Source organism: Mytilus californianus, unplaced genomic scaffold (assembly GCF_021869535.1).
Source record: "Mytilus californianus isolate M0D057914Y unplaced genomic scaffold, xbMytCali1.0.p SCAF_8, whole genome shotgun sequence".
Classification (NCBI taxonomy): Eukaryota; Metazoa; Mollusca; class Bivalvia; order Mytilida; family Mytilidae; genus Mytilus; species Mytilus californianus.
Window position 1 is genome coordinate 69,451,922 of NW_026262734.1, and position 26,576 is coordinate 69,478,497.

Genomic DNA, 26,576 nt, shown 5'->3' on the forward strand with positions numbered 1-26,576 from the left:
AAAAGGGGGAAAACACTGCAACTTTCAAGGAAGGAAAAGGAAACTAAAAAAACCTTTGAACTCAGTTCACCTGTTGATTTAGTTAACTTAAAAATATGCCCCTGTAGATTTTTTCTGGATTCCAAATTCGGTTGCTGTACAGTAAACAAATACCTATTTTCCCGAAATAAATAAGTACACACATTTGATTTTGTTTATTTTTTTTAACAGTCCACGAGCTTGATTTCGATTTGTCTTGAGTTAATTTTATGACCATCTTATGACTATCATATGATATGTCATAGAATGTAAATCATAGCTGTCAAAAGATAGTCATACCTATGATGCTTTAATGATAGTCAAAAGTGAAAATATGTTACTATGAAAATTATAACTAATACTATTCTTATCTTATACGAATATTTCATATTTTTTCCAGTATAATGAACGCGATGAACATAAAAATTATATATGAATAGGAGTTAAAATCTGAGTTGATAATTTGTTTAAATTTAATGGTTAGAACTTCGTGTTCATGTATTATTATAATGAAGTGTTATCTAATTAGGAATGCTTTTAATATTTGGTATACATAGAATGCCTGTGCAAATACGTCAATGAACTACTATACAAAGAAAAATATCATAAATATTTATTAAAAATAATCATTACAAAGAAAAGGATTCCAAATTGTACGTCGCAGGACATTCAAATTTTAAATGACGAAGTGAAGAAGAAATAAATTTTTACTATTTAGTAGATTAAGCGACAGAATAAACAGTGCCAAAAAGAGAGCAAGAGAGGCTGCATGCAGAAACGGATGTTAAAAGAGAGGTCAGGGCCTCGCCCCCTATGAAGCTACACATATAGTTTATGTATAGACTTTTAGCATATATCACTCCAAACGATGCCTAGTTTGGGCCCCCTTTTTTCACAATCCTAGATCTCATTCTGCATGTTGCATGAGCAAATAAGAAAATGTGTGATGTCGTAACATTTATGACAATCATAAGACCATCATAAGTAATGTCCCGAGGTGTCTTAAGTGTACGATCAAAGTTATGAATATCATGACTTGAGACGCCTTCAGATACATATCTTATGACATGTCCTTAAACCATTGTAAGACATGTCTTAATCATAAGATACTTTTGAAAACCATGCTTCATGGCTTGTTTTTCAATTTCCTCCGTGTCCCTCATATAAATAATTGCAAATTCATGATACCCTACGTGAACAGATCTACAACATTTTAAAAGTTGCAATTGGTGCTATGTAAATGTGACCTACAGTCACTTTTCATTTTGTCTGCTACGACTGTAAATGGTATTTAAATATTTCCAATAAACAGTAATTTTCAAAGTATTACAAAGAGGATAATAAAAAAAACATAGCACTTTTTTATTTTACCGCACATATATGCTCAAATAGTTTTCCTTTTAGATATTTAGATCTATCATTTTTGTTGGGACTACATTAACTTGCGTATACACTTTTCGTAGTGCAACGGTTTTGACGTTGGGTGACTGGCAGTAACCCTTCACATAAGCTTTTATCCTCGTGCATTTTGTTCACGCATGTTTTCAATATTAGTTTTATATAAATTTAATTTTATTATGATTAGAAATTCCTACTTTAATTTTGGGACTATTATATTATATTAGTACAATTATAACAGTCCCAGTTTAATTACATGTTTCCGTCAATCATGACAATCCGGATTGATTGAACATACCGTTATTGTTAGGAACCAAGTCACGTGTGTAAACAAGAAAGAAGATCGAACACGTCTGAGTCGCGTGGCAGTTTCTAACAAAATGGCAGGAATTTCATCAAGTTATAGACTATTTACGTTTTGCAGGATGTTGAATCTACATATGAAACATGGTAAAAATAAATTATGTTTTTTTAATTTCAAACAAAATGTTTAGAATCGTGTTAGCACGCACACGCAAGGTGCTTGAACTGGTTCTTTTCGTATGAAATACCGGTAATTGTAAGTAGGCGACAGGTAACATTCAGAAGTAAACCAGTTCGACAAAAGTTTGACCAGAGCACCGAAAATCTATTGACAGCTATTTTTGAGGAAAGTGTTTCTGAAGGATTAAATAACATACTGATATTAAAGTACTATTTGCACTTGTGTAAAACACCCAAATAAGTTACCTGATTTTTTTTCAGCTGCTACCAAAGACAGCTCTTTTTGTCCACTTTGTCTTTGGCTTGGAAATTTTCTAATATTAAAAAATACAGTATTTTTTAATAGTAGTAAATGTATTCTTAATATTAGAAAATCATTTCTTACAAGGTCAGTGTTTTGTTTCATTTCAATAATAGTTAATGGAAAATAATAAACTTTCCCTGATAATATATTGTTAAACTAGTCCAAATAATTATGACATCTTGGAAGGCTATTTTAAATTTTTGCTTTGACGCCTTCCTGCGATGTAAGGCGTCAAAGAAAAAAATATAATAGCCTTTCAAGATGTCATAATTATTTGGACTAATTGTTAAACTAACATTTGGTACATGAAGATGTCAACTTTCTATACCAATACACAAGACACTTATAACACTAACTGCCTTAATTTTACCTTCCATCTTTCCTGTCAATTGTCTACTATCTCAACATAAAATAGCACTGTAAAAAACATCCAATTAGAAAAGTCATTGTGTGTCTGAATAAAAATAAGTTTTAAAAAAAAAGACTTAAACCTGAGAAGGAAGCATTGCTTTACCTTTTTGCAATCTTGTTAGCAAATTCATATGCCCCAGAACCAAACCCTGGTCCTAGAGCACTAAAATACCCTTGTGGAACTTGCAGTAAGGCAGTCACCTGGAAAACTGCAGGTGTGTGCTGCGATTCTTGGGACAAATATTACTGGTACCACAAAAACTGCTTAGGCATGGACACTCATATCTATCAGGGTCTACAAAATATTAAATGGGAATGTAATCTTTGCGGAATGCCTAATTTCTCATCATGCATCCTTAACTCAACACCATTTGAATGCACAAACACGTATGAACCATTAAGTTACCAAATTTGCACTGACAATCAGTTACATGTAAAACACACAGACAGACCTACAAACGATGAAAGTCCTAAAGTCTCGTCTGACACAAATATAACCATGATAACTGTTAACAAGTTAAACACTAAATCAGTCAAGAAGGTATATTCTAAACCATCAAAATATCCATGTGGATCATGCAATGGAGTAGTTACTTGTAAAACAGACGCTCATGGCAGGGTATTTATACTTCTATCTGACAAATATCTCAGCTCAGAACCACCTGATTTAAAATCTGATGATACTTAAGTGAACACCTGTGGGTCAAGGTGCAAATTATAGGGTCACCTGATTTATACATAGGTAGTTTTTATAAACCTCCAAATAAAACTGATGAGGACTATTTAACACACTTAGGAAAATCTATTTCCAGAATAAGGCATAGTGAAAATTGTCACCTTTGGTAGGTGGTGATTTTAATTTAGGTGGAATCGATTGGAATAATTACTCCATAAAACAAAAGGCATACAATTCAAAACAATGTCAGCAATTAATAGACATGTGCCAAGACAACTATCTAGAACAAGTTGTAACAACACCAACACACTATACAGAAACATCAGAGTCTATACTTGATCTCTTTTTTACTAATAACAGCTCTATAGTAAATAAAACTGAAGTTGTTCCTGGAATATCAGATCACGAAATTATATACATCGAATCCAACTTAAAACCTACAAATGTATAAAAGCGAAAAAACACCTAGAAAAGTATTTCTATACAACAAAGTAAATACTGAGCAAATTAAAGAAAAGATAAATAATATAAATCTTGACAATATTGCAAATATAGAAGAACTTACAATCGATCAACTTTGGGTTTAAATTTCAAAACAATGGTATTGAAAACCATGGAAGAGTCAATTCCAACTAAAATGATAAATAACACAAAACAGAAACTACCATGGGTTAATAAAGAGATAAAATCACTTATTAGAAAAAGGAATAAATTGTTCAAAAAAATGAAAACAGACTCACACAATAAAATTAGTAAACAGTACAGGGAATTCTAATATGACGTCCTTCTTTCGCTTTGGAAACAAAGCCATGTTCTAATTACAATAAAACATGGGCTGCACGTGATTGACGTCACAATTGATATTGCAACGTCAGTTGTATTTTGAACAATGCCAGAGGTCGAAATGGACAGTTTTGTTGGTGTTGCTCGCTAGGAAATTAAATAAAATCATTCTAAAATTAAGTTTACGTATATATATGTTAATTTTTTTATCGTTCAACTGTTGATTTTCTATAACATTTTTGGTTCATCAAATCAAAATTGCTGCCTTTTGAATGTGTACTATATAGGTCCGCTGCGAAGTACAAAAGCTCTAAATATTCTTATCAGCATCGAAATAATTCTATCCTGCCATGCTTTATGCTAATTTTAACATGGGAAGGCATTATCTTTGTCAATATTTAACACCTCGCTAACTCTCGGTATACAGATATTGACAAATATAATGCTTACCCATGCTAAAATGAGCATAAAGCATGGCATAAAAGATTTCTTAAACAAAGAAACTCGCAGATGACTGTATTTTATACAGAACAATTAAAAATCAGCAAGATTGTACCATCCTACAAAATGACTTAGACTGCCTAGCCAAATGGGAACAAACTTAGGGTATGAAATTCCACCGAGAAAAATGCAACTCCCTCACTGTAACAAGATCACAGTCACCATACAATCATAACTATGTACTTAAAGGCCACATTTTAGAATCCGTAAGCACAGCAAAATATCTTGGTATCACCTTATCCAACAAAATGTCATGGGATAAAATTGAGAATGGAAATGGGGAATGTTTCAAAGAGACAACAACCCGACCATAGAGCAGACAACAGCCGAAGGCCACCAATGGGTCTTCAATGCAGCGAGAAACTCCCGCACCCGGAGGCGTCCTTCAGCTGGCCCCTAAACAAATATGTATACTAGTTCAGTGATAATGGACATCATACTAAACTCCAAATTATACACATGAAACTAAAATTAAAAATGATACAAGACTAACAAAGGCCAGAGGCTCCTGACTTGGGACAGGCGCAAAAATGTGGCGGGGTTAAACTTGTTTTTTGAGATCTCAACCCTCCCCATATACCTCTAGCCAATGTAGAAAAAACAGACACACAACAGTACGCACAGTAAAACTCAGTTTAAGAGAAGTCCGAGTCCGATGTCAGAATAGGAAACAAAAGAAAATAAACAAAATGACAATAATATATAAATAACAACAGACTACTAGCAGTTACTGACATGCCAGCTCAAGACCTCAATTAAACTGATTGAAAGATTATGTCTTCATCATATGAATATCAGGCACAATCCCTCCTGTTAGGGGTTTAGTATTATACCGTCATAAAATATATGAGAAGAACATAACCCGTGTCATGCCAACAACTGGTTTTAGAATAAATGTGTTTAATTCTGATGCAAAGACCCTATAAGTGAATCAATAATAAAGCCAAAATATGCAATCTTTAATGACCTGACAACAGTATCGTAACTATATCCCTTCTTAATAAGTCTGTTTAAAGGTTTTGTTAGCTTTTGAGGTGAATACTGACATTTTTGTGCTTTGTAAAGAATATTACCATAAAAGAATGGATGTGAGATACCCGAACGTATAAGATGTCTGCATGTTATATTTAGGAATGATGTCCTTATACCGATGATAAAATTTAGTAAATGTTTTGACTAGTTTATGATATCGAAAAACCCTGGTGTAATAATTTTTCAGTAATACATAAATTTCTCTCGCTAAAATCTAATACGTTGTTACATACACGAGCGAATCGTACAAGTTGAGATATATAAACACCATAAGATGGTGGCAAGGGAACGTCACCATCTAAAAATGGATAATTAACGATAGGAAATGAAAAATTATCTCTTTTATCATAAATTTTTGTATTAAGCTTCCCGTTAATGATATAGATATCAAGATCGAGGAAAGGACAGTGGTCATTGTTAGTATTAGCTTTATTTAAAGTAAGTTCAACAGGATAAATTTCTTTAGTATACATACTGAAGTCGTCATTATTGAGAGCCAACATATCATCCAAATATCTAAAAGTATTGTTAAATTTTTGTATCAGATGTTGTTTCGATGGGTCTTTGCTGATTTTAGTCATAAATTGTAACTCATAACAATACAAAAACAGGTCCGCAATAAGTGGTGCACAGTTAGTCCCCATTGGAATTCCGATAACTTGACGATATACGGAATCTCCAAAGCGAACAAAAATGTTATCAAGTAAAAATTCAAGGGCAGATATAGTTTCAAAGCATGTCCAATTGACATAGTTCTTTTGTTTGTTGCTACTAAAAAATGACCTAAAACTGAGTAAAAGAGTATGAACATATGTATTCGCATTCTGACTTTTTAAATGCCCATTTAATTAGGTGTGTGAATTTTTTCTTAATAAGAATATGAGGCAAAGTGGTATATAGGGTAGAAAAATCAAAATCACCAATATATGCATGCAATTTATCAAGTACTTCCAACGAGTTTTTGAAACTCCAAAAGTAATTAATTCCACTATTTTCAAAGGCCTTATTTGAACAATTTATTATCAGGTTTTTGATTGTACCAAGTGTACTTGTAAGTAGAATAGACAATTTAGTAGTGGAACAATGACTTGAAGACGAAATAAATCTATATTTGTAGGGTGATTTGTGTAGCTTCGGAAGCCAGTACATAGTTGGGACTTTCATTGTATTTGGTTCTGCTTGTAAAGAAGTAGCTACATGTAATACTTTATGTTTGTTACAGATATCGTTTTCTGAAAATGAAGTCAGTTGGAATGTTGGTGAATTAGTGATTTCCTTTTGCAGAACCTCAATGTAAAATTTACGTCAAACTATAATGATATTATTAGCAGCTTTATCAGCCGGGACAAAAACAAATTCCTTGGCTAGTTCTTTTAGTTTATGTTTGATACGAGAAATAGGATTTTTATGGTTGTTGTTAAGAGTAAAATGTTCTTTAAAATGTTGTATACGTATATCAACTATCTTCATTCATGTCATTACTGAATTAAAAAAAGAGTCCATAGATTTTTTGTCAGCTTTTTCCCGTTTTATCCATTTCAAACAGTAAGCACGAAGTGAGTCGTGGATGATATTACGACACTCATTCCAATTAATAATTGACGGGGGGGGGGGGGGGGGATATTTAGATCCTTTACTGAGGAATGATTTTAACTCTTGGTCGTGAACAATGTTAAGGTCTCCTGTTATAACATTGGAAATGGGGCCATAAGTGTATTCGGAATTACTACAATTACATGACGTAGGTGTATTTTCACTGATATTTACATCTTTACAGACTTGGCTGTAATTAAACACAAATTTCCGGGTAGATTTCTTGTAAATATAACAAATAAGAGGGAGTTCAGTATTATCAAAATATCCAGGAATTTGTTCTTTAACAGAATGGTCGTTAAAAATACCTGCAATATTTACAAAATCAAAACCTTTATTGACATACTTTATTTTAATCAAATGTTTTTTATGATCTTCAGGGCGATCAATTTTGGGAAACAGTTTAGAATAACAATATGCCATTATAATTTGAACGATTTCATACTTAGGACTGCAATATGAAATTGTGTTGCAATCCTCTAAAATTTTATTTAATTTATTTATAGGTAAAGAACAGAGCTTGGTTAATAGATAATGTCTGCCGTTGTTTTTTGAAATAGAAATTAGGTCTGAAATATTTGTATGGTTGGTCCGAAATTTTCTTTGATTGCGATTTTTTCTACGCCCATTAGAACGGTTTTCACGAACAGTTTTAGAAACTATATCTAAAATGTTAACAGAATCGGTTCTTGATATATTACCAATTCCCATGATATTATCATTAAGACCGAGAGGATACCCATATTAACAACATCACTGCTAACATGGCTAAAGCAAATAAGATATTAGAAGAAACTTAAAAATAAATCAGGAAGAAACAAAAAGTTTGGCTTACAAATCGATGGTACGATCAAACCTAGAATATTGCTCTTCAGTTTGGTCTAACACCCAAAAACAAAAAAATAATATTGAAAAAGTACAAAGAAGGGCAGCAAGTTACATCACCAACAGGTTCCATAACACCAGTAGTGCCATGATTGACCATCTTAAATGGAAGTCACTAGAAACTCGCAATCACACACTAACTTATAGCAGCAGATCCAAACCTTTACCTTTCACCATAGCCAGTCAAAAACACAAGATTCACCAATTCACTACAATATCAAACATTCAGCACCAGAACAGATTATTTAAGTACAGCTTTTTCCCATTCACAGTTGTACTCTGGAATTCACTTCCACAAAACATCATCAACGTTAACTCTTTGGATTAGTTTAAATACTGATCCAAAGTCAGTATATTTAGGTATCTACCCTGTTTGTAAATATATGTAAATGTGTTTATTTTTAATTTTTGCACAAAATTATTTTTGATTATTGCACTCATAAAATTGTTATCTTTTAATAAGTGTCTGTTTGCGATGCGCCGACGTATAGTCATCAATGTGCTGATGGATCGTTGTATGATGTAGATGTAGAAATAATATTGCATTGATTTCACCCTCCTACACCCATCTCTGGTACCTAGACTGGAGTTTATTTGAGTGTTAAAGTTTTGACCAAAACATATTTTGTATGAAGCTTGGAAGCGCTTCATACTAAAAATTGTGTACACTCCCAACGCTTTTACACATCATAACTTATTTAAAGGTTGTAAAAGAGAGCATGTGCAGTCATAAATGTTGTATTTAAAAGGGAAATACATGTAAGATATATTCAGCAGTTTTAGCTCACAGTTTGTATCATTATGCAGATATCCTCTCACAAATGTAATATTATTACAGAGATTGGAAATGGACAAGTTATCAAGAGGAGCATGTCAAATAAAGTCAAGGTAATGTGTTACAGAACATAGGAGGGCTGGGTGGGGATGGATGATAATATGTAAGTTACAATACTTTGGGTAACAAAGATTTTAGATTTCGAACCTTGCCTTTTATTCTTGAAATAAGGTATGTTGTTATAAACATAACTATACAATGTAGTATGCTGCATCAGAAATCCTTGGGAGAGAAACTTGCTCTCTAAAATAGTCCATTTTTTGTCTGGTGTGGTGAGCCCTGCATGAAATATTTTGTAATTTACACAATTTTCACACCAGAAATACTTAACTCTGAACAATTGAGACACTTTGAAACTGTTTGGGGACATTCATTCCAAGGCAGAAGAACCATTCCATAAGTAAGTAAGTAAGTAAGTAAACTTAATTTATAGAGTCAGACAAGATATGTACAGTTTAACATAGTAGCATGAGCTCTGTCATATCTGTAGGGCTCTTTAACTGATATAATAATGATGAAACACCTTTAATGTTTTCCACTGACAGTAGAATTGATCACCCCTTTGATTTTCAAATGCAATGTTTTACATCAATATTCTATTAATTACCAGATGTTGGAATTTGTATAAACTCTATAAAGTTATTTTCATACTGCATTTTATAATAAACAAAGAAAAACATGAGGGATGTTAAGAGCTTAAATCTGACCTTTCATTTATAATCCAGCTTTCAACTGAAAATTCAGTTTTAGTAAGTCATTTTTTGTAAGTTGACAGTAAGAGTAAGATATATATGCATGCACATAATCTTTCAATCATGTTAATTGAGGCCTGGAGCTGGCATGTCAGTAACTGCTAGTAGTCCTTTGTTAATTTATTTTGATCATTGTCATGTTGCTTATTTTCTTCTGTTACCTATTCTAACATCGAGACTCAGACTTCTTTTAAACGAGTTTTACTGTGTGTATTGCTGCATGTTAGTTTATTCTACATTGGCTAGAGGTATATGGGGAGGGTTGAGATCTCACAAAACATGTTTGGACCCGCCGCATTTTTTCGCCTGTCCCAGGTCAGGAACCTCTTGTCTGTTAGTCTTGCATGTTTTTTTAATTTTGGTTCATTTATATGTTTCGGAGTTGAGTGTGACGTCCATTTTCGCTGAACTAGTATACATTTTTTGTTTAGTGGTCAGCTGAAGCCTGTCCTCGGGTGCTGGATTTTCTCGCTGTGTTGAAGACCCAATGGTGGCCTTGGGCTGTTTTCTGCTCTTTGGTCGGGTTGTTGTCTCTTTGACACATTCCCAATTTCCATTCTCAATTTTACATTAAGTATCCTGGATGCAGAGCACAAGATCAGACAAGGCTATAATGTCTAAATTACCAGCATTGACTTAACCGTCCTTTGCATAGTATGATAGACACTATTGATATAAATCTGTAGAGGGGTAACAGTGACAGGATTTTTATCAAAGTTCAGGACTTACATTATTATCACTTCGCATGTTTCCTGTATCACCAGTTTCCTTAACTACCATTAAGGGGATAATAAAGAAATATTAGGAGAATGATTGAAAAAAGGCTCCCTAGAGTATTTGTAAATAAGGAAAGATTTGTTTTCATTAGCTTCCAGAAGGGTTAAATGCAGTAAAAATAAATGGTTTTTTTCAGCTATCTTAATCATATGATTGCCACCCCCTCAAAACCTGACACTCCATTTTATATTTTGTTACATTTGATTATTACAGCTTCTAAATTAAAACAAAAGCTTCTCCTTTGAAACAGTAATTCAATTGAAACCAAACAAGCTTGATAAATTTGAAGTCACTCACAGTAATTCTAAACTGGATGATTGACAGATGGGCTATATGCATGTACTCTTTTTATCCTTTATTTATCATCCCACTTTGATTTGAAATATAAATCTGAAAATTTTATAGTTTTACTTTTACATGTTCTACATGTTTCCAAACTAAACTTATTAAACATGTTACACTAAATGGAGATTGTTTAAAATTTACATCATTATTAATTTATAGTGATCATGATGATCAGATAAATGAATTCTACACCAACAGTGTAATCATTGATTTTGGACACATGTATAAAATTTGATCTTAAGCTGATAACATAGAATCAATAAATAATGCTGTGGACATATTAGACTAAGTGACTGATGAATAAGTACTTCATCTCACCATGTCAACACAGACATTTCTATACAAAATTTTATGAGATGGATAACATTAAGTTGTATGGATTTATCAATTAAAACTTTCATATCAGTCTTCATTATACAAGTTTTAGGAAATATATATATACATTGAGTAAAAAAAGTATAGCAACATATGTTTTAATTATAGAAATTAGAATTTTAAAATTTTCAAAGTTTAAAATATTCAAATATTCTATGAACAAAGAAATACAGGTTGAATTCAATTTTAGTTGATTTCACTATTATCATAACAAGGGTTATAGGACTTGATTGTCAGGAAAAAATGTGTGATTGCGATTGACAATATTCTGGTCAAATGCAATCTCAGACTGACAAGCAGATATTTTGCTGAAAATTTTGTTCATACTGTAATTCTGCAAATATATGAAGTCATCATGAACATTTGCAAAATGTGTTTGAACAACTGCTATATATATCTTCAAGACTACATGTATCTAAATTTTAGGTACAAAGTAGTATCTGTATGAGGTTCTTGAAATACTCAAATGGTTACAGATAAGGTTTTTAATTTCTTGTTGCATGCTCCAGAAATTGCTGTATATAGGAAACTCAGCCCAATTTGGCAAAGCTGTGTTTTTTTATGTGTTTCTAAATGACCCTATGCCATTTGCATCTCATATGCTTGCAAATGACTACTACATTTAAATTGAATAATATGGAGAGTGTGTCCCAGACTTTCTGGGTTAGGCTAGGTTGTGGAAATTACTTTGAACTATTTACCTTTTTCAATAGAATGCATAACTTTGTCATGTTTGTGGCTATGGGGTTCAGGTTATGCAGATGGATAAAATCAAAAGTTGTAAGTTGAAATATTTTTTCCAGAAAACTACTCAGTTGAAACAGATGCTGAATTCCAAAGATTTAGAATTTATAATGGAGGCTCATAATGGTCTGAGTGCCAGAATAGTTCAGGAAGCAGGTAACTAAAGTGCTATTGATTCATCTAAAATATTTTGCTGCTTAAAACGAAAAAAATAATACTAAAAAACATTGTTTAGACTTTTCAGATGACCATTTAAGATTAAAATTCATTTACTAGTGAAATATGTGATACAGTATATATAGATTTTTAAAAATTAATTTTCTGTGTATATAGAAAAAGAAGATGTTGTATAATTGCCAATGAGAAAACTATCTATAAATGACCAAAGGACATAGATGTTAGCAGCTATAGGTCCCTGTAGGGTATTCTACAATAAGCATTACCCACACTGCATAAGTATTTGCATGATGTAGATTTTTAAATAAACTCATCATAGATACCAGGTTTGAAATCTTATATTTGCACCAGACAGGCGTTTTGTCTACAAAAGACTCATCAGTGACGCTTAAATCAAAAAATGTTAAAAAGGCCAAATTTGAATAACTATATCAAATATGGTGTTCTTGATGTACATATATACAACACTCTTTGTTCAGCAAAAGTTTTTAGCTCACTGGGCCCAAAGGGCCCCATGTGAGCTTATGCCATCACTTGGCATCCGTCGTCGTCTGTTGTTTTCATGGTTGTCGTAAACTATTTCAAGAATCTTTTTCTCTGAAACTGCTGGGCCAAATACCTTCAAATTTTAACTGAATGTTCCTTAGGGTAACTGATTTATAAATTGTATTGAAGTTTTGATTTATTAACAAACTTGGCCGCCATGGCTAAAAATAGAACATAGGGGTCAAATGCAGTTTTTGGCTTTTATCTCAAAAACTATAGCAGTTAGAGCAAAAATATTCAAGATAATGATAAACTGTAAACAGCAAAAATGTTCAGCAAAGTAAGATCTACAAAAAATTATATATGACCAAAATTGTCAATTGAGACCCCTTAAGGAGTTATTGCCCTTTAAGACAATTTTACACTATTTGTTTTAACATGTTTGTTAACATTTAAAAATCTTCTCCTCTGAAACTGCTGGGCCTAATACTTTTAAACTTTAAATGAATGTTCCTTAGGGTAACTGGTTTATAAATTGTATCCGAAGTTTTGATCCATTAACAAACATGGCCGCCATGGCTAAAAATAGAACATGGGGGTCAAATGCAGTTTTTGGCTTTTATCTCAAAAGCTATAGCAGTTAGAGCAAAAATGACATGGAGTTAAAGTGATGAATAAGTCAAGATCTATCTGCTATGAAATTTTCAGACAAATTGGACCACCCATTGTAGGGTTACTGTCCAAAATAATTAATTTTTATTAAATTTTACTGTTTTTGGTTATTTTCTTTAATATTATAATAGATAGAGAGAAAGTATAAATGGCAATAAATATTCAGTAAAAATCAACAAATAAATCAACATGATCAGTATAGTCAATTGACCCCTTGAAGAGTTATTGCCCTTAAAACTTTTTTTTTTTTTACATTTTTTGTGAAAGTCTTATTACTTTTTCAAAAATCTTCCTCTCGGAAACTACTTGGCCAAATACTTAAAAACTTTAATGGAATGTTCCTTAGGGTATCTTGTTGTTTGTATTCGGGGATTTGATTCATTCAAAAATATGGCGGTAGTTTCTAAAAATAGAACATAGAGGTCAAATGAAGTTTTTGGCTTTCATCTCAAAAACTAAAGCAGTAAGAGCAAAACTGACATAGGTGAAAGTGTTAAACAGGTTTAGATCTACCTTTCAAATAATCTTCAGACCAATAGGACAACTTATTGTTGGGTTACTGTCCAGAAATAGTTAATTTTTAGGAAATTTTAGTTTTGGGTTATGTATTATCTATAATATAATTATAGAAAGAGAGAAAGTGTAAATGACAAAATTGTGCAGCAAATTAAGATCTACAAATAAGTCAAATGCCTGAAACTGAAATTACATAAGCGATATCAGGCTCTCATGAACCTCTTGTTTAGATATACTTTCAAGGCTTTGATTTAGAGCGATTGCATATTGTTGATTCATTTATTTTCGTAGGTACTAATTTTCGTGGATTGAAGAAAAAAAAGTATTTTCATGTATATCTGATTTCGTTTTTTGCCAAATTTTGCATACAAGCTTATATAAAAAAAAATTGTTCATTGAACATTTAAATTTGTGGTTCAGGTGTACCCATGAAACCACAGAAAACTGGTATCCCACATATATAACAATAAATCCACAGTACCTACATGACACTAGACAAAAAGTGTAAATTAAATTTAGACATATTTGCTAGTATATAAAATTAAAAATGGAAACAGGGAATGCGTCAAAGAGACAACAACCCGACCAAAGAGCAGAAACAGCCCAAGGCCACCAATGGGTCTTCAACACAGCGAGAAAATCTGCACCCTGATGCATTAACAGGAATCACATTAAATTCCCTGGCTCAATTGTTGTTTGTTCAAGATTTGTATTTACTGTACATATTTAACATTAAATTGATTGGTCTTGTGTCTATTGCAATAAAATTGAAGGACAAGAACTTTTAAACACTTCATCAGATTTACCATAGTTACTGTTGTTCAGTTGTCTTTTGTGTATTAAACATTATTTCTGTGGATATTTCACTAAATTGTACTTTATAGGATTTAAGGGTATTTGGGGAAGTGGATTGTCAGTATCTGCTCAGCTAGGAGTGAGAGATAGTAACGAAGCATCGTGGACACAAGTTGTAGAAGTGTTAGAGTTTATGAGTGATGCTTCAGATGTACCCATCCTGCTGGATGCTGATACTGGATATGGGAATTTCAATAACGCCAGACGACTAGTCAGGAAACTTGAAGACAGAGGAGTAGCAGGTATATTGTTGTGAACTTCAGAAACACAATTAAAAATGCCAGTTCAGGACCAAAGAATAACACTTATTCTTGGTTGAAATAACTTGATAATTTGGTTTATTCTTTAAATGAATTTAAGAAACATAAAACATGTCTACTTTCATAGAAAAGATTAAATTAGGCTGGGATTGATTTGTACAAATTGGCCATGCTGGAAAAATTTGTTGATTTGGCAAATAGAAGACAATGTACATGATATATAAATGTATTGCCCGATATCTTTTTAGTGTTTTTAAATGTAGATTTCAAATGCTAAAAATCTGATTTTGATTGCATTCAGATATTAGTGGCATTCTATTAAGCTTATATTTTAAAAACCTAAAAAGATGAAAATGTATGTGCTGTCTCCATAAGCTTGAAATAATTTATTTTTGAAAATTTGTTGAAGGTGCCTGTTTAGAAGACAAATTGTTCCCTAAAACAAACTCTCTACATGATGGAAGAGCACAACCATTGGCTGATATTGAAGAATTTGCTTTGAAAATCAAGGTAATAAAAATTAATATTTTCATACGGTTTCATTTTAGAAGTGTTGTCATTAGTTAAATTAAAACCTGTGTTGTATCCTATTCTGATCGAAATAATTTTCACTGCAAAAAGATTGTGAACAAGTTCTCTTCTGTTACTTTGTATAAAACAAATTTGATGTAGAATAAGATGTTATAACATAATTTTCAATAATTTAACAGAAATCAGCTAGTTTTCATGTGAAGGATATAAAAATAGTATAAGTTTATTCCTGTTAATGTTTCTCATCATATCACAAAATGGAAATCAATGTGGATGCAGCAAATTTTCTGTTTTCAAATTGTCCCATTTTTCGGAGGTGAAGACAGGAAGCAAACAGCATACAATACTCAAAAGCAAGATTTCTTCTTCAATTGTATGCTTTCATTATCTAAAGCAAACCAAAACTTTCAGCTTATGCTGATTTTAGATATAGGATTCACCAATTGTGTGTCTCTTTCCATAAAAAAAAGGTTTTAAAATATTTAAATTATACTGAGTAAGTAACTGATAAGTTACATATATAAAGGAAATCATCAAAGATTACTTGAAGTGTCTTTTTAGCATGAACAAACAGTACTTTTATATTTTTAGTGGCAGTTTCTATACTACATTTACTAGTAGTGGCATGCCATTTAAAAACACAAGAATATTTTGTTTAGTCACTTCCACAATATTTAGTACCACACTTAATTTCAGGCTTGTAAAGACACACAGACAGATCCTGATTTTTGTATTGTAGCTAGAGTGGAAGCCTTTATAGCAGGCTGGGGTTTGGATGAAGCTCTGAAAAGGGCAGAGGCATACAGAAATGCAGGTAAACAAATCACAGCTGTTATATTTAATATTACAAAAACAACGTGTCTTTAAACATATATGTTAAACTTCAATCAAGCCTTAGTACATTGTGTATACTGAGCACATAGAATATTGATACTTTACTTTAACCAGCTTCAATTTTGACAAATCAGCTATTTTCATCTTGTTGTTTTGAACAAAAAAATGTTATATCCCTGCTCCAAAGGTGGGAGGGTATACTGTTTAACACCCGCCTTATTATGAAAGTCTTGTCCAAAGGAGTGGAGTATACTAGTATACATCTAGATCTGTCCATCCCATGAAGTTTTTATAGCAATTATCTCAGGAAAAACAAATCATAGCTTCCTGAAATTTGGAAGCAAGCTTCATGTGAATACTGTCTACAAAGTGATGCATTTCTGATCTATTGCTTAACAACTTCATGACCAAAAACTTATTATGCTCCCGCCGTAGTCAACGAGGGCATTAAGTGTTAACCTTGACCGTCTGTCTTTCCTTCCGTCCTTCCGTCTGTCCCATTTTCTTTATTGCACTCTAACTTAAGTTTTCCTCATCAAAATTTTATTTTAAAATCAACCAAAACATGCAGATAGAGTTCAAATTAGGGCAGTGAGTTACTTACCGTTCTAAAGTTATGCACCTTTATAACTAGGAAATTGCAATTTTTTACATTTCTGCACTTTAACTTAAGTTTTCCTCATCCAAATTTTATGAAACTCATACACAATGCTAAGACCCATAACTTGCAGAGTTGTTCGAATTTGGGCAGTGAGTCACTTATCGTTCTAGAGTTATGCCCCTTTATGACTTTAAAATTGCAAAGCTGTGTAGGGGCATTGTGTCCTTAGACACATTTTTTTTTTATTTTCCATTTTTAAAAACTCTCACACATAAAAGCCATGTATGAACTTTTGAAAGTTGATGTAAAGCTTCAAGGGATCATATTATACAGTGTGATGCATTTGAACATTCATTACTCATCAACTTCCTGTGAGCATATTAAACAGTATGATACATTTTCTCATTCATCGCTCATCGTCCTCCTGTTCACAGAATACTGATACACATGTATATTCTTACACTTTTAGGCAATGTATGAAAATTTCTGTCACATTTTTCTCAGGAACTACAAATTGGAGTACCCTTAAATTTGGTATTTGGCTTCATGCAAGCATGTTATATTTTGTAATGCTTTTCACAGCCATTGCTCATCAGCTTCCTGTCTACCAAATACAGCATTAGCTCACAGTTCAGTTTTTTGTTCCTATTTTACTTCAACTTTTAGTGATTTTAGAAATGATCTTATTTTTATGAATATCCTCATATCATGCATTAGCAGTACTAGTGCAATAGAAAAAAAAGAATTCTGTTTACCTTATGTGCATACATTGATGTGCTTATTGTAAATTTATGTTCTTCAATTTGATCTTTATTTATAGGTGCAGATGCCATTTTAATGCACAGTAAAAAGGGTGATCCATCTGACATAGAGGCTTTTATGAAGGCTTGGAACAATCAGGTTTGTATTTCGATCTATAAGATTTTCTGTTTTATGAACATATGTTATTGATTTCAGAGGGCTTAATAAATTAATAAATTTTTATAGAGAGGATACTTGGATATTATCTTAACCTGATACCCAAAAATAAAATAAAATTTTTTGTTAAAGCTGGTAGTTATTTCTACCTTTCAGAATACTCTAGAAAGGTATATCTTGATTATTTGTGTCATTAGGTGCTGTCTTTATTTTACAATACCCAACAGCTCCTTTTATCCATCTGTAAATAATAAAATCATTTTTGGAACAAAGAAAAAGAGAAGAATCATATGAGACTTCAAATTTAACTTCTGGAACCTTATTAGTAGTTTTTATGATGGATCTGGAAACTGTCAAATTTGTTGGACATGACCTTAAACTGAAACCTGCTTGACTGAAATGGTAGATTGGGATATAGGTCAAGAACTGTATTTTTTTTACAGAAATAATTTTGGTCATTTCATTGAGATTGGTGTTTTTATCACCAGTTTTCACTAATTTTGTTTTGCAATGCTTTTCTGGTAATAAAATTGCCACTCAGGTATAGTTTGGCCTACTAATTACCTTATTAATGCCTCCAAGAGATACTGACCACTGGAAACTAATTACTTTTTAACCGTGTTCTCATACCTTACAGTAGTGATCAAGCTCAGAACTAATAAAAAGAAATTCTATTCTATGGCAAGTTACTTCATTATCTAATAACTTTTCAGCAAATACAATTACTAAATTTTTAAAATATAATGGTTTCCTGCCATTTTAAAAAAACCAGAAAGAACTGTATTTGGAATCACCCTTAAGGTTGCATTTCTGTAAATATAGACAATGCAATTTCCCATAGGAACTCCCTTTGCGGCTAAAACTGTGCCACTTTTACTATGAAGTTTCGTAAAAAATTATATCCTAGAATGGAAAGCTGATATGCACTGCTATTTTATTCAAAGGTCAAAACCTAGGGCTGTGCGGCATATTTTCAACATTTATATGCCCTGAACTTGTTAGAGTTTAAACTTATACTAAAATTCTGTACTATCCCTACCTCCACTTTTTACCTACTTCAGAATTCAATTTTCACCAAAACAATAGGTTTTTATACTGGTAACAGTCCCAAGTTATGTCTCTATGAGATGAAACATAGAGATCATATCCGGGAACCAGTACGTAAACAAGTCAAGTTATCTATGAATATTATATATCTCCCCAAAAGAGGCGTGGTTTGAGAAACAGCTGTATTTACAAAGTGCAACCTTAATTTATGATTATCTTTAAACTTCTGGTTTTTATTTCATCTCTCAAAATCAAAAGAAGGGGGACTGATTCCTGAGAAATTTAAAGCTTTGAGTCATTTAAATCATTTCAATTTTAAACCGTTGCATATCATTCATATCAAAATGACCAAATTGTGTGAAAAATTTCTTGATCCTTGGTTGTGATTATATTTCATTTGGTTTGTTTGTTTGTTTTGTTGGTACTAACACCACTTTCAATGACTTTGGTTGAATCATAGTGGCCAGTTTTTATTATAACACCTGTGACAAAAGGAATTGGAAGCAGAACACCTGACCGGTTGTTTGTTACCATGGACTATAATACTTACAGATCAATAATTTTTCAGTTTATTGCTTTACTATCAAACTATTCTTGTGTTTCAGGGACCTGTAGTGATTGTACCAACAAAATACTACAAAACACCAACAGACCATTTTCGTGATATGGGTGTTTCTATGGTGATATGGGCCAATCATAACCTTAGAACTTCTGTCAGGGCTATGCAACAAACAACCAAACAGATCTTTGATGACCAATCATTAGTTAATGTAGAAGATAAGGTAATTATTGTTCATTGTGAGATTTTGCTGAAATACATTGTTGGTTTGTAGCTGGATTTATTGATTATTGTTTGCTTAGCATCCATTTTGTTTGCAGCATAAAAGATGAATTTTCATATACTTACAGAGAATGGGCAGTCTTTCAACCATGTTAATATCATATAAGATATGAACTTCTAGACAGACCCACCATATTAAACTTTTTATCTTGTTAGTTCACAAGCTAAAAATCCACAGTACTAAGAAATGTTACCCAAAGTACATATTCAAATTTCAATGACTCAATTTGATGTCTTTGTGCATATTTTATAAGGCTGCTGCTTAGTAAACAAGAAGTTAATACTGATTTAAAGGCTTTGTTCCTGAGTTAAACCCTCACTACAACTTTTCACACTTGAGGTCAGAATGCTTTCTTGAGACTGAGCTGAGGTAGGTTGAGCACAAATGACTTTTCATGTCATAAATGCTTTCTTCATCTAAAGATTTTAGACATATCCACAACCATGACAACTTGTTTAAACTACAGACAGAATAGAGCTTGTCATTTTATATAGACACATGTATATCATTTAAGACTGTGTCTTGACCTCTATGTTTTGTGGTGTCAGGTTGCTGTCTCATTGCTACTTGTCTCTTAAAGTCCCAGCTAAGCCGAAGGGAACTAAATTGATTAAATATTTGGTGTATACCATTAGTTGTGTAGCTATATATATATAGGTTAAAAATATAAATTGCAAAAATGATCAGCAACACAAAGAATAACTAGTACAGTCGAACCTCGTTGTATCGAAAACTGAGATGAGTTGAAGTAATTTCTCGGTCCCCGTAAAATTCCCGTTTGATCAATGCTTTTTTACTTCTGATGAGTCGAACTCAGTTGATTCAAATACTTGGTTAAGTCAAGTAAATTTTATAGTCCCGTCGATGTAAAATTAATGTAAATTGACCCCGATGTCTCGAAGTTCGAAGGATGCAGACTAAATGATAAATTTCAAATCAGATGTATTTCTTATGTAACCTAATCATTTCCTAAAAAAATCACAGCTGTGTAAACATACTTGTTTGTATAGCAGTTAATACGACATGTTTATGGTGACCGGTAATTAACACCTTTGTTGATCGTCCAAGCGGAACTTTATTGTGTTGAACATATACACACATGACATAAAAACGAAATGTATTTAGATGACCCAAGCTGAGATTAAATGAATCGTTAGAATTAATTTGTTTTAATTACAATAAATAAAAGGATAAAGACAATCAATTATTAGTATGACACATTAATTTAAAATGATTGAATGCAAAGCAGACGACCCTCGTCAGAGATTTTTCAGAACTTGTTTCGATCCGTGAGTGATTTCATAATTTATAGTGACTGACCTTTGTAAATATTTGTGTGTGTGTATTGATTTTATTTGTGAATGTTTTGTATCTCTAGTGTACTTGTGTTTAATTATAACAAGGGACCAACAATTATGGAGATTGAAAACACAATCATAAAGTGTCATATCGAAAAAAAGACACACCGTTTAGAATATCTAGTTTACACGCACAAAGCTTATGCAGTATTACGTGCATCCAAAATTTATGACGTCACACTCGACCTCGGATGAGTCGAACCTCAGATAAGTTGAATAGTTTTGACCAGTCCCTTCAACTTCGACATAAAGAGGTTCGACTGCATGTGTGATTAAAGGTTCTCATTAGCAGACTTGTTTTTTTAACCAGGTGAGTCTCTTGTCCTTTGATCATTATGTAAAGTTGTCTCATTGGGAATTAAACCACATTTCATTAAATTTATAATGATAATTCAAGATAAAATATTATTAGCTGTTTGGCAACCTTAAATTTTTGTTTAAAAGTTGCTGAATCTTGAATTTCAATCATAACAGTAGAATTCTGTGTAGTTAATATGACAGTACATTAAAGAAATATTTTCTAATTTTAGATTGTTAGTGTGAAAGAAATATTCAGGTTACAAAGAGATGACGAATTAGTCAAAGCTGAAGACAAATATCTGCCAAAAAATTAAACTTTAAATCATGGTGCTGAAAAAAATGTGTTCTTTAAATATTTCACTTGCAAGTGAATTAGCCTTTAAGGTATTACTAAGCAGCAAAGTATCTGCACCGGTGATTTTTCTGGTATTAATTGTTAATAATCAGTGTACATTCATGTGGTAAATTTTTTATTTTAAACTTCAGTGTTTGTTAGATTTGTTAAAGGGATATATATGGTCTAGAATATACATTTTTTATTACTTGTACTCAAAGCAATATAAGATATTGTAATAATTATAAATAAGGACTTTATATTAGTTTAATGGCTATAATATATGAATAATTGTATATGACAAATTAGGGTTTTCATCCAGAGGTCACAGTTCACTGAATGTTATCGTAATGTAAATCAGGTATAAGGTTTTAGATGAAGTAGTTTACCATGAAGTTATGGTTACATCAACTTTGTAATCATTATAGATGTTTATCATGGTGTGGACTTTTTAAAATTTTGCAAAATTTGGTTTTTGACCCAGATTTCATGCTTTCTCTAAAGATGGAAATTTGATATTACGAGTATATACTAAACTATACTGTATATATATATTACATTTATTGTAAATCAAAGAAACAAATGATTTTATTTTTTTGAAATTTTGATAAGAATGTGATTTTGGTAGACCATATCTATCCTCTTTTAAGTTTTGTGGGATGTTATGTTTATAGTATTAAGATGATTTTATCTTATTAATGATATATAGTTCTTGATATAAATATTGTCAAGAAACCAATTTTTGTGGGGAAATTGTGAAAGTGTAGAATAATTTGTGAAATGGGGATGATTCAGAAATGACTTTGTTAAGGTAAACAATTATACACCTTTACATTTGTTTTGGAAGTTGCTTACAATGTGATCTTGTAGCAAAACAGTTTTTTTTCACCATATAACATTTAGATTTTAACAGGCAAGGCTTCTTATTATGCCATTTTTTGTGAAAGAAGTAAAGGTATTAAATTGTGGGCAATATGTTGTAAAGGAGTAATTTAGAAAAAAAAATAGTTGTTTTGATATGGGATGTATGAAGATAGAATATGAATTATGCATTATGCATTAGGGAAAATTGTAGTGTAGCTGTGAATTGTATTTTTAACTGACACTGATGGGTTATTTGGAAAAAGTTGATAAAAATGTGGTTTTGGTATTTTGGTACCCATATATATTATTAGAATTGTTGTCTGAACGTATTATCAACTGACTGACCAAACTTGTCATTATGACAACAGTGGCTGAGTGGTCTAAGTAGTTCAACTACTGTATCACTAGTTTGTCAACACTGAGGGTGTGAATTTGAACCCTGCATGTGGCAGGTGTGTTTGACTCCAATCTATCTTAATTGTCTGGGATTGTCAGTTTTCCTGTCAAAGTCTGGTGCTTCTCTACAGGCACTTTTGATTCCTCCACCAATAAAAACTGACTGCCACGAAAAGCCAATAGTGCTGAAAGTGGCGTTAAACACCAATCAATCAATCATTATGATCATCTATTGACAATCAAAAATAATTACCATAAAGTCAAAGAAAGTATCTTCTTATAAAGTAATAAACAGTGAAAATGATCAATCTTCCTGATGTATAATTACTTTTTAAAAGAAAAGTAATAGTTGTGCCAATTCTTATAGGTTAAAACGTTTCACCTATAGTTTCAATGAAAACAAAAATCAAATGTTCTATTGTTCTTCTCATTAAAGTTAGAAAGGTTTTTCCAAAGGTAAATGATGAGAGAGAAAACCTTTATTAATTTTTTTTTTATCTCATATGCATAAATTGACTTTGTATGAAGGAAAAACAAGATCTTTTGAAACAGGACAATACATGGAACTTGGTGCAAATAATTAAAACATGATTTTTCTGCTGTAACTTTTTGGAGGCTAGACACAGTAACTTTAAGTTGCATATTTTAAACTATTTTTTAAATGTATTGGGTTTGTTATTCCCTGAAATGTTGGAAAATATATGTTTTGATTTTGATTCCTATAGGTGAGGAAATTTACGTGACTAGAATATTATAAATGCTATGTATTATGAGAAAATTTTCTTGTAATCAATAACTAAATTTTTTGTATTACAATATGTTTAGAATAAAACTCAATGTTTATGATGTATGAGAGTTTTGACCAAGTTTATGGCAGCTTAAAATGTCAGTTTTGAACATTTTCAGAGGGAAACATTGTACATGTTGACCTAGTATCTAATTATAAATGCATTTTCCTATTTTGTTCACCAGTTTTCATTTCATGATCACTTTCCTTTGTGACGTATTATAAGTTCAGTATTTTGTACATGTATGTCTGTATTGAATAACATGTATATGTATGAATGCATTCCTTTTTTACCTTCTTTGATAGACATTTACTGATACAGATTTATTATATATAAAACATGTATTTGGATACTAAGTTGTTTTGGAAAAGTTTAAATTTCATTGCTTTATTTTGCATATATACATATATATATAAAAGTATTAATCTCAGGAAAAGGTGATTTTTGTTCTAACAGAAAGTTGATGGGTTTATGTTTTTATCAAATGAAAACTGAAGCAAAGCAAAGCAAAGCTAACGTATATGGCTATTGGAAGATTATTGAAAAGGCCAATAAACTGCCATTTTACATGAAGTGACATGAACTATTTGTGACATTATACTGAAATGTAAAAGTGTTCAAAGAAAACTAATCATTTAATTTTTAGCTCAACTGTCCCAAAGGGTAAAAATGTTTAAAATTTTTTTTATCGTCTTAAAGAAAGTGTACATTTTATTGTCATGCACCAAAAATTACCGTTAACGTCATTTGGCAAGATTTTTTACCGTTATTCGTCATGAAGGTACCCCCATTACGACCCTCTTAGAAGTTTACAGCTACATAGTCTAACTTTCTATTAAACCTGTATTTTCTCATAATCTGTTGAAAGCTGTATTTAAATTTTTTTAATTGTAATTAGTTTTTTATGTTTAGCTTACTGTTATATTGATTTCATTTAGTTGATATTTTTATTGAAAGATCTGCCCATACTTTAGGTCTGTAAATGTCTACTCATTTCTTTTTCACAATGTCTGTTTTTATAATAAAAACGAGAACAAAATGAAATCTCATAGATTTATATTATACACTGAGTGTATTTTTGGCTTGATTAACAGGTTAATAACTTAGTAAGTATTGTGTGTGAATCTGTTTAAATTATTAAGAACTTTTTCATACATTAATGCTCAAAACATAAAAGATCTGGTTATATTTTTGTTTAAAAGTGGTCAACTTACTTTATATTAAAAATTCTAAGAATTTTATCTATGCAGAATTACTTTTTGGTTGGAATGAATATTATAAGATATTGTGATTGCAATTTTTTTTTATTAGAACCAATGCTGATTCATACAGTTAAATTTACTTCATCAGACACCTCTGTAAAGCAAGTTTCTAATATAGGTCGCAAAGTGAATTTCAATTTGCTGTTATGGAGACTCACACATACACAACTTTACTTTAGCTTTATTCAATTTAATTTATTTCTTTTTGTTTTCTTTGATGCATTTCTATTTTAGATCATTTTAATTCATCTATATTATAAATCCCTGAATCATGATTTTTTTCAATCGTGGTCTTAACTTTTTAAAGTGAATTGATAAAAAATCGCAATAAGTTCCAGTATGTATAAAACAAAAACTAATAAAGACAGTAATTATGCTAGAAATGCATAAATGTAGGTACTGGTATTTACTTAGAACATGTATCTACAAATTGGTTTTCAAAAATGTAATAAATTTAGTACCTTATAAAATTGTAGGTATTAAAGTAGCAAATAGAAGTATTTGCAAGTACAGCTAAATCACAGAAGAATTTTAACAAATAAATGATTTATTTTTGATAGTATAGAGAATGGAAACGGGACGTGTCAAAGAGACAACAATGGGTCTTCAAAGCAGTGAGAAAATCCCGCAACCGAAGGTAGGCTTCAAAAGGCCTAAACAATGATGTTTACTATTTCAGGTAAATAGATGCCTCATTAAACTCTTAAACATACAAATGAACCAAAATTTTAAAAAAACACCCAAAGACTCAGGACTCAGGAACCTCTAGCCTTTGTTAGTCTCGTTTGTAATTTTTAATTTTGGTTCATTTGTATGTTTCAGAGTTTAGTGTGCTGTCTATTTGGTTGAACTAGTATACATTATTGTTTAGGAGCCAATTGAAGCCATCTCAGGGTGTTGGCAGGAAATGATTCTCTCTAGATTTTTCATTCATTTAACATGGGCACCTTTTTCTTTCAAAACCATCTGGGTGCAGGATTGGTGGCCTTGAGCTATTTTCTGCTCTTAATTACCAATGCTTAGAAGTTTACAGCTACATAGTCTAACTTTATGTTCAACCAGTATTTTCTCATAATCTGTTGTCTCTTTGACACATTCCCTGTTTCCAATCTCTATTCTAATCCTTTATCATGGTTTTATTCTGGAAATCTTATTAGTGCATATTATCAGGAGCTTAATTCTTATTTTAAAATTACATAGAAAATGATAGGTAGTTGAAATTATTCATTCTTTCATCTATTTAGAATAATTTTAAAATGTAATTGTGATCAAATATTTAATGAAATCCAAATAAATTGAGGGATAAATAAACAGCAGGTTTAATTTCTTTATTATCGAAACATGTTGTTTTTTGTCACTGTAGTTTCTGTTGGTATTAGTTAATAAGTTCAGAAAGTTCTACTTTGCTAGAAATTTGTGGGTAAGGCCCAGCAGTCCTTGAAGTTATACTTGAGCAACAGTCTGAAGGTATCAAGTAAAGGTATTACATGTTTCTGTTGCCTTCCACTAAAGTTATTTATGGTCAGAGAGATATAAGTATTACTTTTCCAATGGTGTAGCAATGATTAAAGAATTCAAAATAACTTCAAGCTGGTTTGCACATAAGTCATTTAAATATATGCT

At 31.6% G+C, this 26,576-nt stretch overlaps 1 protein-coding gene across 1 annotated transcript; it reads left to right on the forward strand.

The window, feature by feature from the left end:
- The first annotated feature begins 1,735 nt into the window (after positions 1–1,735).
- On the forward strand, positions 1,736–26,287 carry LOC127712173 (phosphoenolpyruvate phosphomutase). The gene is made up of 9 exons (XM_052218468.1): positions 1,736–1,866; positions 8,923–8,972; positions 11,972–12,068; positions 14,648–14,860; positions 15,288–15,388; positions 16,106–16,223; positions 17,665–17,744; positions 19,415–19,591; positions 21,540–26,287. Exons 1-9 carry the CDS (start codon positions 1,797–1,799, stop codon positions 21,621–21,623), a joined length of 990 nt encoding a protein of 329 aa, XP_052074428.1. The 5' UTR covers positions 1,736–1,796; the 3' UTR covers positions 21,624–26,287.
- Positions 26,288–26,576: the final 289 nt, after the last annotated feature.

Bases quoted from the DNA above. Each gene is read 5' to 3' on its own strand.
- LOC127712173 (XM_052218468.1), top strand. From the start codon at position 1,797: ATGGCAGGAATTTCATCAAGTTATAGACTATTTACGTTTTGCAGGATG. The intron at 1,867-8,922 runs GTAAAAATAAAT...ATATTATTACAG, and splicing joins GAATCTACATATGAAACATG to AGATTGGAAATGGACAAGTT. The intron at 14,861-15,287 runs GTATATTGTTGT...AATTTGTTGAAG, and splicing joins TGAAGACAGAGGAGTAGCAG to GTGCCTGTTTAGAAGACAAA.